Below are 16,460 nucleotides of genomic sequence, written 5' to 3' on the forward strand. Positions count from 1 at the left end.
AAAAGATGTTTTTATCAATAAAAATTAGGCCCAATTTTGCATCTAATTACAGACTTTCACTTTTGGGACCAGTAAACATAATTCACCTTTGACACTTCTGTGAGGGAAATATTTATTTTTTAAATCAAAAAGGCTTTTTTTGTTTGTTTTATGTTCCTTTATTATACTCTATAAAAAGAATATGTTAAAAGTAGATAATTCTAATGTTTAAAAGATTATTATCCTAAAAAAGATAATGGGAGAGTATGCTAAATCTCATTGGGATCCAGCCACAGCATTGTCATTTCTTTAGTAATTCGCCTTTAGATTTATACTATTATCAATTACTACTTTTTTTCATCATTTGGTCCAACTAAAATTTTCTTAAATTAGGAGGAGAAAAAAACAGCAGTACCTTTTCCATGATGAGTAAGTTTATCCCAAACAAGATTATTATTGCACTGAAACTGAACAGAAAACAACAAAATGTTAGTAAATTTCTGTCCTATTATGTTTCTGAACAGTATTCTTTTCTTATATTTTAGGCCTATCCCTAATTTAATAAAATATAGGTTTTTTTTTTGTAATACATAAAGTTATCACTGCCATCCATTCACACCCCTTTACTTGGTCATCTGTTTGAACCTTGAGTATTGTCACTTGCTCTCTCTCTATTGGCTTATTCATCCAGCCAATAGGAGTCAACCAAATGCCATTAGCTGTACATAAGAGTTTCTATTCGTCCAAAAATATATGGGTATGTTTAATAGATAAGTTTTTGATAGATTGAATGTGTTAAAAAAAAAAAAATCTGTCATCTTAAAGTTTAAACTTTACTGTGGGATAGTTCAGAAGGTAATAGTTGTCATTTTAGTTTATAATGAATGCATCCTTGATAAAGCCATGGGAAATAAGTGACAAGGTTCTTGTTGGCTGTCTGCCTGTGAAATTTAACCCAAAGTTCATATACCACCTTTCTTCTTATTTTTTGAAGAAAGAAAAATACGGAGATAAAAAAAAACTACATATTGTTGTCTCATTTTGATATTTCTATAATGATAATGTAAAAATGTAGGCCATAACAAGGCCCATGACAGGAGTGGAGTTGTGGTTTTGATGCTACCAATACAAGGGTCCTGGGTTCAAGTCCTGTCATATGTCAGGATTTTTTGTAATGACAAATTATAACTCCACTCCCATAGAGTAGTAAGACTTTGTGTAGAAATGTATAAAAACAAAACAAAAAACTATATATGATTGGACATCCTGCACCAAAATGCTGGTGCTGATTAGAAACACATTAATGTGTTTCCCCTTGCCTAACAAGATAATAATTTAATTTACTTTTACTGAAATCATTTATAATGTGTGTCTAAGACAAGATAATGACCTTTGGTGAAACTACACCACCTGTTACTGCAGACAACCATATTTTTGAAAACATTTTTTTTTTAAATAACTTTTTTTTAAGTTTCAAAGATGTATTCATAAATACCATATGTTTACAAAAGTTGTTTCATTTTGCGTTCGGTGATCAACAGAAAAGACAAACTACTGCATGTAAGTAAGTTTTTGTTTCATATTAATTATTTCATAACAACAATTGCAATTATAGTACTTTATTCAGTCATCAGAGAGTTCACCTTCTTCGAAGAATTTGTAACTACTCTTTTTAACATTTTAGCAAAAATTCTATTTTTCTTTAGGTTTTTAAAAAGATGTATTGTCTCCCTGAAAAAATAATTCTTAAACAATTGTTTGTTGAATATGCCATTTTAATATCACCTAACAGTTATCCACTTTTACCAAAAAATTTGATCAAAAACAAATTGTATTTACCTAAAAAACTGTAATTTAAAGCAAAGAATAGTCAAATTAGCAGCCAGCCAATAAGTTTTTCGTATAATTTAACCATTTATTTTGTATTAACTTCATTACAACTACAAAATAATCTATTCAAAGTTTGATTTTATTAATCTTTATTTACCTCCGCCAAGGAGATGTAATCGATCGCGTGTGTTTGTTTGTCTGTCTGTTTGTTTGTTTGTCTGTTTGTTTGTTTGTTAGCAGGATTACTCAAAAAGTAATTACAAGATCTTTACCAAAATGAATATACAGATAGATATGTTGTCAAGGACCATTCCATTAAATTGGGACCATGGTCCCAATTCTGGACCACTTTTTAGTATACTTTTCAGACCTGCTAGTGTTAAAAGATAGGACAAAATTTTTCAAAAGCCGGCGAGCAGTCTTAAAGTAACAAGTAAACTGAAATTGTATTTTCTCGAGAACTACTTCTAGTCCAAAAAACTTCATTTTTATACAAGAGGCAAGAGTTATAATTTGTGATTTGTAATTTTAAAACATAATTTGATTTAATGTGCACGATTTTTGATGCCAGTAGCTAAAAAAACCTATTTCTTTTCAAATTCACTCGTTTGATTTTCGCGTTGCTGTTCTATTGTTAGTCAACTGAAGCTATTGTTAATTGAAAGGCTTGTTACATAACCATTACACATGCTTGTAGTGAAATTAGCCTAAATCACAAACAGCATTAAGACACACACAAATATATATATACTTTTTCTCGGAGAAATCTTATGTAGGAGAATTTTACAGTAGGCGGAGGTATGCACTCTTGGAGTGGCTTTCTAGTTTTTCATGTTTTTGGGGGACAATACATCTTTAAGTATAGGCATAGTGTAACAAATTTTGAAATTGTGAGTAGGTTGAATTGACATTACCCAATACTGTAGAGACATAGTATTAGTACAATTGTATACTCCACCAGAAGACATTTAAAATCAACATGAGGATGACTCCTTATCCAACAATATTTCTTATCTCTTTACTTTTCTAATTATTTTAGAATACAATATTAAAATTATTACATTTCAGATTTCCAAATATGTTTTTTACAATTGCTGTACAACTTCTTTGTATTTACATCATCAAATCTGCGGCACGGACCAACTCTGAAATTGAGAATAACTCTTATCCACCAGGAATAAAAGGAGATAATGGAAAAAGTGGGTTAGATAGGATAAAAGGAATCCAAGGCCTCAATGAACTACCAGGTGCAAATGGTGTAAACGGAATACAAGGAATAAAAGGAGAACAAGGAATAAAAGAAGAACAAGGAATGAATGGAGAACAAGGAATGAATGGAGAACAAGGAATAAATGGAGAACAAGGAATAAAACGAAAACAAGGAATAAAAGGAGAACAAGGAATAAAAGGAGAACAAGGAGACAACGGAAGGAATGGATTAGATGGGATTAAAGGACAAAAAGGAAATCAAGGACTCATGGGCCTACCAGGTGCAAATGGTGTAAACGGAGAACAAGGAATGAAAGGAGAACGAGGAATAAAAGGAGATAACGGAAGGAATGGATTAGATGGGATTAAAGGACAAAAAGGAAATCAAGGACTCATGGGCATACCAGGTGCAAATGGAGAACAAGGAATGAAAGGAGAACGAGGAATAAAAGGAGATAACGGAAGGAATGGATTAGATGGGATTAAAGGACAAAAAGGAACTCAGGGTTTCAATGGTGTACAAGGAAAAAAAGGTGAACAAGCTAATCAGCAGAAATCTGCCTTTACAGTTGTTTTTAAACACAAGTTAAATCGTCCTAAAGGCCCATTAAAGTATGACACAATAATTACAAATGTTGGAAGTCATTACAAAAAAGAAACAGGCAAGTTTGTCTGTGCAATTCCAGGTGTTTATGTATTCCAAGTCACATCAAGGAAAACCAATAAAGGGATAATATCAACAAGACTCATGAAAAATGGGTCAACTCAAGTATCCATCGAGATGGAGGCTTATGGAAATAATTCTGCAAGCACAATGGTGGTACTTAATCTAGTATCAGGAGATCAAGTATGGACTCAGCCTTATGGGGAAACCTCTAACTATTACTTCAGTACAGTATATGGTCGTTGCTCATTCTCTGGCTTTTTGCTTTATGCAGCATAAAAGTATTCTTTAAACATACGTAACTTAAGATGTACTATTACTACTTTCAGTACAGTATTTGTCTTTTTTTTTGCTTTATGTAGCATAAAGTAATATTATGCAGACAATCAGACAAACTGTAATGATTGATGTTAAGAAATTTCTGTATTAGTACCAAATTTAATAAAGCAACATATACTTGTATTATTAGTGTATCAACTTTAAATTAAGAAAAAATCATGATCCAATTTACTTTTAATAATTGTAAATAAAAAAAGGAAAACAATACCGAGCTACTATATTATAGAGTAAATGTTTTATAGGTTTTTAAAAGTATTGTATTTTGTAGTGAAAATGGTTTCTTATATTTATGATCATATGTTTTTAACTTTAAATGTAAAGTTACTTATTTTACATGGCCTAGTCAATATGAGCCGATAGAAATGATGTCGAGGATACCACACTTTTATGTGATTCTGCTGTACATTTAGTTTTTTGTTTTTGCTTTGAAGTTAATTATGTAAAGTTTTAATCATTTTAAAATGTCTTTATACAGTTAAATGTAATAAATAAAAAACTAATGAGCAAGAAAAAGTATTTTCTCAATGATTCAAATGCATATGTTTAATAGTTATTCAATGCATGCTGGGATAGATTTCATGTGCTGGTCGTGCCTCAATATTTATGAGTCAGGAGAGCATACTACAGTACAAAAGATTTAAACTACTCTACTTGTTTTCATTTCTGAGTTTGTTTATTAAATAATAGTAGATTTATTGTGAATTGTCATATTTAATGACTTAAAACCTGTCATTTGAAAAGGTAAATTATATGAGAAAGTTTAAAAGATTTTTAAAAACCAACACATCTTTAAATCAAATTGCAATTAAACATCCAATGAATTACGTTATGTTCATTTATTACCAAACAGAGACATTTATTACCAGATATTCTGTGATTCTTTATACAAAACAGCTACTAAATATGACTTTTAAACTTGGGTCCACAGAATAAGAAACCTTCTTTTGATTTATAAACTCCAGTATAATTTACTAGTCAATTACTTGCTTCCATTTTGACATAATGGATTTGATATAAATAGTGAAAAAAGACAAGGTGTTTCATTTTACATCAGTAGATGAAAGAGAAACATCTAGTTTTACTGATCAACAGCAATACAAGATATTCTACAAACTATCATGCATTCTGGGTAAGTTTATTTGATAATAAATATTTCTTAGAGTTGTGATTAGTTCTGATAAACTTCTAGTTTTATTAAATATCAAATATTACTATGAGCTCTGATTCAAATTGTCACTGTACTGTAGCAAGCAACAATACATGTTTTGGGTGCTATTCCATTTTTTTTGTATAAAAATTGTACAGTATTGTAGCAAATGTTATTTCAACTACTGAATGCTTTGAAGTAGAGATGACTTGGAATTTAAATTTTCTAACTTGTATTTAGAGTATCAAATTACTCCTTTTTTCTTTTACAGTAGTATATTTATAAGCCCAGTTTAATGTAACACTTTCTCCCCTATACAAAACTGTGTTGTGCATATAGGCTATGTCTATATACTGTAAATCTTCTAATTGTAACCCTGGGTTATTATTCTTTGATATATGGCTGCATTATAAGTTGTTGTGACTCTATAGTAACCCCCATGGGTTACTATTAGAGTAGTGGGTTACTATTAGAAGATTTACGGAACATGAAATTCATTATTTAAAAAACAGGATCTTTGTTTCTGATTTAGGGATTATAATTTTATTGAATTTCAGATTTCCAAACATGTTTTTCACAATTGCTGTACAACTTGTTGTCATTCATATCGTGAAATCAGCAGCACAAACAGATACTGAAGCTTGTAATAGCTGATGTACACCTGGGATTCCAGGAAATCATGGTAATCCAGGTGTGTCAGGGCCACAAGGAATGAATGGAATAAAAGGAGAACAAGGAATGAAAGGAGAACAAGGAATGAAAGGAGATGATGGAAGCAAAGGATTAGATGGAATTCCTGGTAAATTAGGACCAATGGGATTACAAGGCCTCACTGGGCTACCAGGTACAAATGGTACAAAAGGAGAAAAGGGACTGAAAGGAGAACATGGAATGAAAGGAAAACAAGGAATAAAAGGAGAACAAGGAATGAAAGGAGATGATGGAAGCAAAGGATTAGATGGGATTCCTGGTAAATTAGGACCAAAAGGACCTGAAGGCATCACCGGGCTACCAGGTACAAATGGTGTAAAAGGAGAAAAGGGACTGAAAGGAGAACATGGAATGAAAGGAAAACAAGGAATAAAAGGAGAACAAGGAATTAAAGGAGATAATGGAAGCAAAGGATTAGATGGAATTCCTGGTAAATTAGGAGCAAACGGACCTGATGGCATCACTGGGCTACCAGGTACAAATGGTGTAAAAGGAGTAAAGGGACTGAAAGGAGAACAAGGAATAAAAGGAGATAATGGAAGGAATGGCTTAGATGGGATAAGAGGGCAAAAAGGAAATCAAGGCCGCATTGGACTAATAGGTGCAAATGGTATAAAAGGAGAAAAAGGTGAACAAGCTAGTCAGAAAAAATCTGCCTTTACAGCAATTTTTAAATCATCCCCAGGTCGTCATGCCGTTATCCCAATGAAGTATAACTCAATAATTACAAATGTAGGAAATCACTACAACAAAGCAACAGGCAAGTTTGTCTGTGCAATTCCAGGTGTTTATGTATTCCATGTGACATCAAGGAAGAATGCTAGCACTGGTAATAAAGGAGTTTTAACAAGAATCATGAAAAATGGGAGTGTTCAAATAGCAACAATTTCTATGGCTGATGGTGATAATTCTGCAAGCACAATGGTGGTTCTTGATCTGGTATCAGGTGATCAAGTATGGACTCAGCCATATAGTTCAACATATAACTATTACTATAGTTCTAGCTATGGACATTGCTCATTCTCAGGCTTCTTGCTTTATGCAGCGTAAAGTAATAACATGGAGATAATCAGACAAACTGTAATAAACAAAATATCTAAAATTTAACGAAGTAACAAAGTATAATGTAATAACATATAATTTTGCTTTAAATGCAAATGACCTAAAAATTACTTGTTAAACTAATTTTTTTAAATAGTTTTTTAGTTTTACCAAACAATATTGTATTTTGTAGTAAACATTTTATTTATATTCCAATAAGTAAATGAGCTAAGAATAAATATATTTAAAAAAATAGTCTTCAAATAATTTTTAATATAGTCAAATGTACATTTTTCAATAGATGAAACTGTAATTTTGCTAAGATGGCGCAGAATATACATGATGTTGATGATACTGTACTTTATGTGATTATTTACATTTTTTCCATTTGTGCTTATTTTGTTTGCTTCGAAGTGGAAGTGAATTATGTAAAGTTGATATCATTTTAATTTTTGCCTTTATACAGTTAAATGTAATAAACATATTACTGAGTAAGAAAAAGCATGTTTCTTAATGCTTTATTGAATTTCATAAAGATTTTATTCTCAAGAGTCATCCATTGAATGCTGGGATATGATTGTCTTTGACCTCTAACCTGGAGCAGTATAAAGTACATATCTAAATTTTAAACAAAGAAGAACATTTTCTATTGAAGTTTATGATTTTGTTGCTTCATGTATGACAGGCAAAAGTGCACTAAATTATCAGTTGAATTTTGCCTTTACACATACTTAAATAATTCAGTTATTGTTAGATGCTCTTCTGTGTTCTATAGCATTATCAGTATATACAGTTATGATCATCTTAGTATTACAAAACTAATTTCAATGTACAATATATAAAGAAAAAAAATTAGAAAGAAGAAGGTACAAGCCCAGAAAGATGAAAAACACATCTTGTGGGGACACACTGATACACTACTAGAAGAGGTCCTAGTTTTAGTGTCACTTTTCTCCACCTACAGTATTAATTATGGCATCAGCATAATCTTATCACAGTACAAATTATTTGCTACTTGTTTATTAAATAATAGTAGATTTATTGTGAATTGTCATATGTAATGTCTTAAAACCTGTCATTTTGAAAGGTAAATTATATAGGAAAGTTCAAAAGATTTTTTGAAAACAAAACATCTTTGAATCATTGCAATTAAAAATCCAATGAATTATGTTATGTTCTTTTAATGTCAAACAGAGACATTTATTACCAGATATTCTGTGATTCTTCCCTAAATTTATTTATACAAAACAGCTACTAAATGTGACTTTTAAACTTGGGTCCACAGAATAAGAAACTTTCTTTTGATTTACAAACTCCAGCATAATTTACTAGTCATTTACTTGCTTCCATTTTGACATAATGGATTTGATATAAATAGTGAAAAAAGACAAGGTGTTTCATTTTACATCAGTAGATGAAAGAGAAACATCTAGTTTTACTGATCAACAGCAATACAAGATATTCTACAAACTATCATACATTCTGGGTAAGTTTATTTGATAATAAATATTTCTTAGAGTTGTGATTAGTTCTGATAAACTTCTAGTTTTATTAAATATCAAATATTACTATGAGCTCTGATTCAAATTGTCACCGTACTGTAGCAAGCAACAATACATGTTTTGGGTGCTATTCCATTTTTTTGTATAAAAATTGTACAGTACTGTAGCAAAGGTTATTTCAACTACTGAATGCTTTGAAGTAGAGATGACTTGGAATTTAAATTTTGTAATTTGTATTTAGAACATAAAATTACTTTTTTTTTCTTTTACAGTAGTATATTTTTAAGCACATTTCAATGTGACACTTTCCCCTATATCTAAATGGCCTATCTAAAATTGATAAACTCCTATGAAGCTCTATACAAACAGTTGTTGTGCATATATGTCTAGAATATTCATGATTTAAAAACCAGGATCTTTATTTCTGATTTTTAAGGATTATAATTTGATTGGATTTCAGATGTCCAAACATGTTGTTCAGAATTGCTGTAAAACTTCTTGTCATTCACATCGTGAAATCAGCAGCACAAACAGATGCTGAAGCTTGTAATAGCTGTTGTACACCTGGGATTCCTGGCATTCCAGGAAATCATGGTAATCCAGGTGTGTCAGGGCCACAAGGAATGAATGGAGTGAAAGGTGAACAAGGAATGAAAGGAGATGATGGAAGCAAAGGAGAACAAGGAATAAATGGAAAACAAGGAATGAAAGGAGATGATGGAAGCAAAGGATTAGATGGGATTCCTGGTAAATTAGGACCAATGGGATCACAAGGCATCATTGGGCTACCAGGTACAAATGGTGTAAAGGGAGAAAAAGGAATGAAAGGAACACAAGGAATAAAAGGAGATAATGGAAGGAATGGCTTAGATGGGATAAGAGGGCAAAAAGGAAATCAAGGCTCCATTGGACTACCAGGTGCAAATGGTATAAAAGGAGAAAAGGTAAACAAGCTAGTCAGAAGAAATCTGCCTTTACAGCAATTTTTACATCATCCCCAGGTCGTCATGCCGTTAGCCCAATGAAGTATAACTCAATAATTACAAATGTTGGAAATCATTACAACAAAAATACAGGCAAGTTTGTCTGTGCAATTCCAGGTGTTTATGTATTCCAGGTGACATCAAGGAAGAGTAATGGCAATAGTCAATCAGTTTCAACGAAAATCATGAAAAATGGAAGTTTTCAAATAACAACAATTTCAGAGAGCGATTATAATGATTCTGCAAGCACAATGGTGGTTCTTGATCTGGTATCAGGTGATGAAGTATGGACTCAGCCATATCATACAACCTCTAACTATTACTATAGTTCTAGTTATGGACATTGCTCATTCTCAGGCTTTTTGCTTTATGCAGCATAAAGTAATATTATGCAGATAATCAAACTATTATAAACTGATTTAGAAATGTCTAAAATTGAATGAAGTAACAAAGTATACTGAAATATTATATCACGATGATTTAAATGCTATGTAAAATTGTAATATCTTATATAATGTATTAATTTGAAAACACAGATCCAATTTACTTTTAATAATTGTAAAGAAAAATAAGTAAAATAATTCAGCGCTTAGAGGTTTCATTACATTAGGCGCTATATAAATCCAGGATATTATTATTATTATTATTATACCACTTTCAAATTTTAAGTTTTAAATTTTATTTAATCAAACAATATTGCACATTGGTTTTTTTTTATTTATGATCATATATGTTTGTTGAAAACAAAACATATTTTTAGAATTTAATGCAGTATACAGTACAAACATGTGATTTTGGAGCATAAAGGTAGTGTACTTTACATGGCTTAGCCAAAATGATTTGAAGTAAATTATGTAAAGTTTATATCAATTAAAAGTCTTTATACAGTTAAATGTAATAAATAAAAAACTACTGAGTAAGAAAAGGTATTTTCTTAATGATTCATTCAACTGCATTAAAAACATCATGTTTAATAGTCTTTAATTGCATGCTGGGATAGATTTCATGTGCTGGTCTTGTCTCAATATTTATGAGTCAGGAGAGAACACTACAATACAAAAGATTTAAACTACTCTACTTGTTTTCATTTCTGAGTTTGTTTATTAAATAATAGTAGATTTATTGTGAATTGTCATATTTAATGTCTTAAAACCTGTCATTTTGAAAGGTAAATTATATGGGAAAGTTCAAAAGATTTTTTGAAAACAAAACATCTTTGAATCATTGCAATTAAAAATCCAATGAATTATGTTATGTTCTTTTAATGTCAAACAGAGACATTTATTACCAGATATTCTGTGAATCTTCCATAAATTTATTTATACAAAACAGCTACTAAATGTGACTTTTAAACTTGGGTCTACAAAACAAGAAACTTTCTTTTGATTTACAAACTCCAGCATAATTTACTAGTCAATTACTTGCTTCCATTTTGACATAATGGATTTGATATAAATAGAGAAAAAAGACAAGGTGTTTCATTTTACATCAGTACATGAAAGAGAAACATCTAGTTTTACTGATCAACAACAAATACAAGATATTCTACAAACTATCATGCATTCTGGGTAAGTTTATTTTATAATAAATATTTCTTAGGGTTGTGATTAGTTTAGAAAAACTTCTAGTTTTATTAATCAAATATTACTATGAGCTCTGATTCAAATTGTCATAGTACTGTAGCAAGCAACAATACATGTTTTGGATGCTATTCCATTTTTTTTGTATACAAATTGTACAGTATTGTAGCAAAGGTTATTTCAACTACTGAATGCTTTGAAGTAGAGATGACTTGGAATTTAAATTTTGTAATTTGTATTTAGAACATAAAATTACTTTTTTTTTCTTTTACAGTAGTATATTTTTAAGCACATTTCAATGTGACACTTTCCCCTATCTAAATGGCCTATCTAAAATTGATAAACTCCTGTGAAGCTCTATACAAAAAGTTGTTGTGCATATATGTCTAGAATATTCATAATTTAAAAACCAGGATCTTTATTTCTGATTTTTAAGGATTATAATTTGATTGGATTTCAGATTTCCAAACATGTTGTTCACAATTGCTGTACATCTTGTTGTCATTCACATCGTGAAATCAGCAGCACAAACAGATACTGAAGCTTGTAATAGCTGTTGTACACCTGGGATTCCTGGCATTCCAGGAAATCATGGTAATCCAGGTGTGTCAGGGCCACAAGGAATGAATGGAGTAAAAGGAGAACAAGGAATGAATGGAAAATATGGATTGAAAGGAGAACAAGGAATGAAAGGAGATGATGGAAGCAAAGGATTAGATGGGATTCCTGGTAAATTAGGACCAATGGGATCACAAGGCATCATTGGGCTACCAGGTACAAATGGTACAAAAGGAGAAGAAGGAATGAAAGGAGAAGAAGGAATGAATGGAGAACAAGGAATAAAAGGAGAACAAGGAATGAAAGGAGATGATGGAAGCAAAGGATTAAATGGGATTCCTGGTAAATTAGGACCAATGGGATCACAAGGCATCATTGGGCTACCAGGTACAAATGGTACAAAAGGAGAAAAAGGAATGAAAGGAGAACAAGGAATAAAAGGAGAACAAGGAATAAAAGGAGAACAAGGAATTAAAGGAGATGATGGAAGTAAAGGATTAGATGGGATTCCTGGTAAATTAGGAGCAAAAGGACCTGAAGGCATCATTGGGCTACCAGGTACAAATGGTATAAAAGGAGATAATGGAAGGAATGGCTTAGATGGGATAAGAGGGCAAAAAGGAAATCAAGGCCTCATTGGACTACCAGGTGCAAATGGTATAAAAGGAGAAAAAGGTGAACAAGCTAGTCAGAAGAAATCTGCCTTTACAGCAATTTTTACATCATCCCCAGGTCGTCATGCCGTTAGCCCAATGAAGTATGACACAATAATTACAAATGTTGGAAATCATTACAACAAAGAAACAGGCAAGTTTGTCTGTGTAATTCCAGGTGTTTATGTATTCCAGACGACATCAAGGAAGGATGGTACCAATGGTCAAGCAGTTTCAACAAGAATCATGAAAAATGAAAGTGGTCAAATAACAACAAGTTCAGATGGAAATAATTATACTTCAGCAAGCACAATGGTGGTACTTGATCTAGTATCAGGTGATGAAGTATGGACTGAGCCAACTAGTACAACCTCTAACTATTACTATAGTTCTAGCTATGGACATTGCTCATTCTCAGGCTTTTTGCTTTATGCAGCATAAAGTAATATATGCTGATAATCAGACAAACTGTAATAAACAAAATATCTCAAATTGAATGAAGTAACAAAGTATACTGTAATATTATATCACAATGCTTTAAATGCTATGTAATGCTGTAATATCTTATATAATGTATTATTTTTTAAAAACTAATTCAGTTTACTTTTAATAATTGTAAATAAAATTAAGCAAAATAATTCAGTGAGCTACTATACTATAAATACACTTTTATAGGTTTAAAGTCAATCAAACAATATTGTACTTTGGTTTCTTTTATATTTATCATCATATGCTTTCAGTTGAAATATTTGTATATTCTTATAATTTAATGGGACTGTAAACAGTACAAGAATTATTCAATAATTATATTTCTAATAAACTATTTTTACTATTAACTGTAATTGTATTTTCAGTTTAAACATTTTTAACTTTTTAATGGTCAAATTCAATGTAATTTTTAATTTACTTGCAAATGTACATTTCTAAATAGAAGTTTTTATTATTTTCATCAGGCATATTTTAAAATAATTGTTAAAAATTAATGTGATTTTAAAGCATACAGTTATTGTACTTTACATGGCCTAGCCAAAATGAGCCGATACAAATGATGTTAATGATCCCACTTTATGTGATTCAAAATTATTTTCCTTTTTGCTTCTTTTTTGCTTTGAAGTGAATTATGTAAAGTTTAATATCAATTAAAATGTCTCTTTATACAGTTAAATGTAATAAATAAAAAACTACTAAGTATTAAAGAAAAAGTATTTTCTCAATGTTTAATTCAACTGCATTAAAAACATTATGTTTAATAGTCTTTAATTACATGCTGGGATAGATTTCATGTGCTGGTCTTGTCTCAATATTTATGAGTCAGGAGAGAACACTACAATACAAAAGATTTAAACTACTCTACTTGTTTTCATTTCTGAGTTTGTTTATTAAATAATAGTAGATTTATTGTAAATTGTCATATTTAATGACATAAAACCTGTCATTTGAAAAGGTAAATTATATGAGAAAGTTCAAAAGATTTTTAAAAACCAAAACATCTTTAAATCAAATTGCAATTAAAATACCAACAAATTATGTTATGTACTTTTAATGTCAAACTTACAGACCTTTATTACCAGATATTCTGTGAATCTTCCATAAATTTATTTATACAAAACAGCTACTAAATGTGACTTTTAAACTTGGGTCCACAGAATAAAAAACTTTCTTTTGATTTACAAACTTCAGTATAATTTACTAGTCAATTACTTGCTTCCATTTTAACATAATGGATTTGATATAAATAGAGAAAATAGACAAGGTGTTTCATTTTACATCAGTACATGAAAGAGAAACATCTAGTTTTACTGATCAACAACAAAAACAAGATATTCTACAAACTATCATGCATTCTGGGTAAGTTTATTTTATAATAAATATTTCCTAGGGTTGTGATTAGTTCAGATAAACTTTTAGTTTTATTAAATATCAAATATTACTATGAGCTCTGATTCAAATTGTCATAGTACTGTAGCAAGCAACAATGCATGTTTTGGGTGCTATTCCATTTTTTTTTGTATAAAAATTGTACAGTATTGTAGCAAAGGTTATTTCAACTACTGAATGCTTTGAAGTAGAGATGACTTGGAATTTAAATTTTGTAATTTGTATTTAGAACATAAAATTACTTTTTTTTCTTTTACAGTAGTATATTTTAAAGCACATTTCAATGTGACACTTTCCCCTATCTAAATGGCCTATCTAAAATTGATAAACTCCTGTGAAGCTCTATACAAAAAGTTGTTGTGCATATATGTCTAGAATATTCATGATTTAAAAACCAGGATCTTTATTTCTGATTTTTAAGGATTATAATTTGATTGGATTTCAGATGTCCAAACATGTTGTTCAGAATTGCTGTAAAACTTCTTGTCATTCACATCGTGAAATCAGCAGCACAAACAGATGCTGAAGCTTGTAATAGCTGTTGTACACCTGGGATTCCTGGTATTCCAGGAAATCATGGTAATCCAGGTGTGTCAGGGCCACAAGGACTGAATGGAGTGAGAGGTGAACAAGGAATGAAAGGAGATGATGGAAGCAAAGGAGAACAAGGAATAAATGGAAAACAAGGAATGAAAGGAGATGATGGAAGCAAAGGATTAGATGGGATTCCTGGTAAATTAGGACCAATGGGAACACAAGGCATCACTGGGTTACCAGGTGCAAATGGTATAAAAGGAGAAAAAGGTAAACAAGCTAGTCAGAAGAAATCTGCCTTTACAGCAATTTTTACATCATCCCCAGGTCGTCATGCCGTTAGCCCAATGAAGTATAACTCAATAATTACAAATGTTGGAAATCATTACAACAAAAATACAGGCAAGTTTGTCTGTGAAATTCCAGGTGTTTATGTATTCCAAGTCACATCAAGGAATGATGATGGTAAAATGTCAACATTGATTAAGAAAAATGGGACTACTCAAGTGTCCATAAGGATGGATGCTTCAGGGTATAATTCTGCAAGCACAATGGTGGTACTTGATCTAGTATCAGGTGATGAAGTATGGACTCAGCCACATGATACATACAATAACTATTACTATAGTTCTAGCTATGGACATTGCTCATTCTCAGGCTTTTTGCTTTATGCAGCATAAAGTAATATTATGCAGATAATCAAACTATTATAAACTGATTTAGAAATGTCTAAAATTGAATGAAGTAACAAAGTATACTGAAATATTATATCACGATGATTTAAATGCTATGTAAAATTGTAATATCTTATATAATGTATTAATTTGAAAACACAGATCCAATTTACTTTTAATAATTGTAAATAAAAATAAGTAAAATAATTCAGCGCTTAGAGGTTTCATTACATTAGACGCTATATAAATCCAGGATATTATTATTATTATTATTATACCACTTTCAAATTTTAAGTTTTAAATTTTATTTAATCAAACAATATTGCACATTGGTTTATTTTTTTATTTATGATCATATATGTTTGTTGAAAACAAAACATATTTTTAGAATTTAATGCAGTATACAGTACAAACATGTGATTTTAGAGCATAAAGGTAGTGTACTTTACATGGCTTAGCCAAAATGATTTGAAGTAAATTATGTAAAGTCTATATCAATTAAAAGTCTTTATACAGTTAAATGTAATGAATAAAAAACTAATGAGTAAGAAAAAGTATTTTCTCAATGTTTAATTCAACTGCATTAAAAACATTATGTTTAATAGTCTTTAATTACATGCTGGGATAGATTTCATGTGCTGGTCTTGCCTTAATATTTATGAGTCAGGAGAGAACACTACAGTACAACAGATTTAAACTACTCTACTTGTTTTCATTTCTGAGTTTGTTTATTAAATAATAGTAGATTTATTGTGAATTGTCATATTTAATGTCTTAAAACCTGTCATTTTGAAAGGTAAATTATATGGGAAAGTTCAAAAGATTTTTTGAAAACAAAACATCTTTGAATCATTGCAATTAAAAATCCAATGAATTATGTTATGTTCTTTTAATGTCAAACAGAGACATTTATTACCAGATATTCTGTGATTCTTCTCTAAATTTATTTATACAAAACAGCTACTAAATGTGACTTTTAAACTTGGGTCAAAGGAACAAGAAACTTTCTTTTGATTTACAAACTCCAGCATAATTTACTAGTCATTTATTTGCTTCCATTTTGACATAATGGATTTGATATAAATAGAGAAAAAAGACAAGGTGTTTCATTTTACATCTGTAGATGAAAGAGAAACATCTAGTTTTACTGATCAACAGCAATACAAGATATTCTACAA

General features: G+C 30.5%; 4 protein-coding genes across 6 annotated transcripts in view; 3 read left to right on the top strand and 1 right to left on the bottom strand.

The window, feature by feature from the left end:
• LOC144834715 (argininosuccinate lyase-like) overlaps positions 1–16,460 on the bottom strand; it is a 43,081-nt gene that overhangs the window by 11,868 nt on the left and 14,753 nt on the right. For all 3 annotated transcript variants that reach the window (XM_078689613.1, XM_078689614.1, XM_078689615.1), the window contains one exon: positions 395–446. In XM_078689613.1, the coding sequence (XP_078545739.1) occupies positions 395–446 (52 nt within the window). The remainder of the gene's footprint in view (positions 1–394; positions 447–16,460) is intronic.
• LOC144836251 (uncharacterized) lies at positions 1,517–4,523 on the top strand. The gene is made up of 2 exons (XM_078691505.1): positions 1,517–1,539; positions 2,878–4,523. Exon 2 carries the CDS (start codon positions 2,888–2,890, stop codon positions 3,959–3,961), a length of 1,074 nt encoding a protein of 357 aa, XP_078547631.1. The 5' UTR covers positions 1,517–1,539; positions 2,878–2,887; the 3' UTR covers positions 3,962–4,523.
• On the top strand, positions 8,837–9,800 carry LOC144836253 (uncharacterized). The gene has a single exon (XM_078691506.1). The coding sequence runs from the start codon at positions 8,893–8,895 to the stop codon at positions 9,445–9,447; it is 555 nt and encodes a 184-aa protein (XP_078547632.1). The 5' UTR covers positions 8,837–8,892; the 3' UTR covers positions 9,448–9,800.
• Positions 10,841–15,288, top strand: LOC144834574 (uncharacterized). The gene is made up of 4 exons (XM_078689427.1): positions 10,841–10,973; positions 11,446–12,560; positions 13,936–14,044; positions 14,520–15,288. Exons 1-4 carry the CDS (start codon positions 10,963–10,965, stop codon positions 15,286–15,288), a joined length of 2,004 nt encoding a protein of 667 aa, XP_078545553.1. The 5' UTR covers positions 10,841–10,962.

Source organism: Antedon bifida, chromosome 2, assembly GCF_963402885.1.
Source record: "Antedon bifida chromosome 2, ecAntBifi1.1, whole genome shotgun sequence".
Classification (NCBI taxonomy): Eukaryota; Metazoa; Echinodermata; class Crinoidea; order Comatulida; family Antedonidae; genus Antedon; species Antedon bifida.

Bases quoted from the DNA above. Each gene is read 5' to 3' on its own strand.
- LOC144834574 (XM_078689427.1), top strand. The intron at 12,561-13,935 runs GTACAACCTCTA...TGATATAAATAG, and splicing joins AGTATGGACTGAGCCAACTA to AGAAAATAGACAAGGTGTTT. The intron at 14,045-14,519 runs GTAAGTTTATTT...ATTGGATTTCAG, and splicing joins CAAACTATCATGCATTCTGG to ATGTCCAAACATGTTGTTCA.
- LOC144836251 (XM_078691505.1), top strand. From the start codon at position 2,888: ATGTTTTTTACAATTGCTGTACAACTTCTTTGTATTTACATCATCAAA.
- LOC144836253 (XM_078691506.1), top strand. From the start codon at position 8,893: ATGTTGTTCAGAATTGCTGTAAAACTTCTTGTCATTCACATCGTGAAA.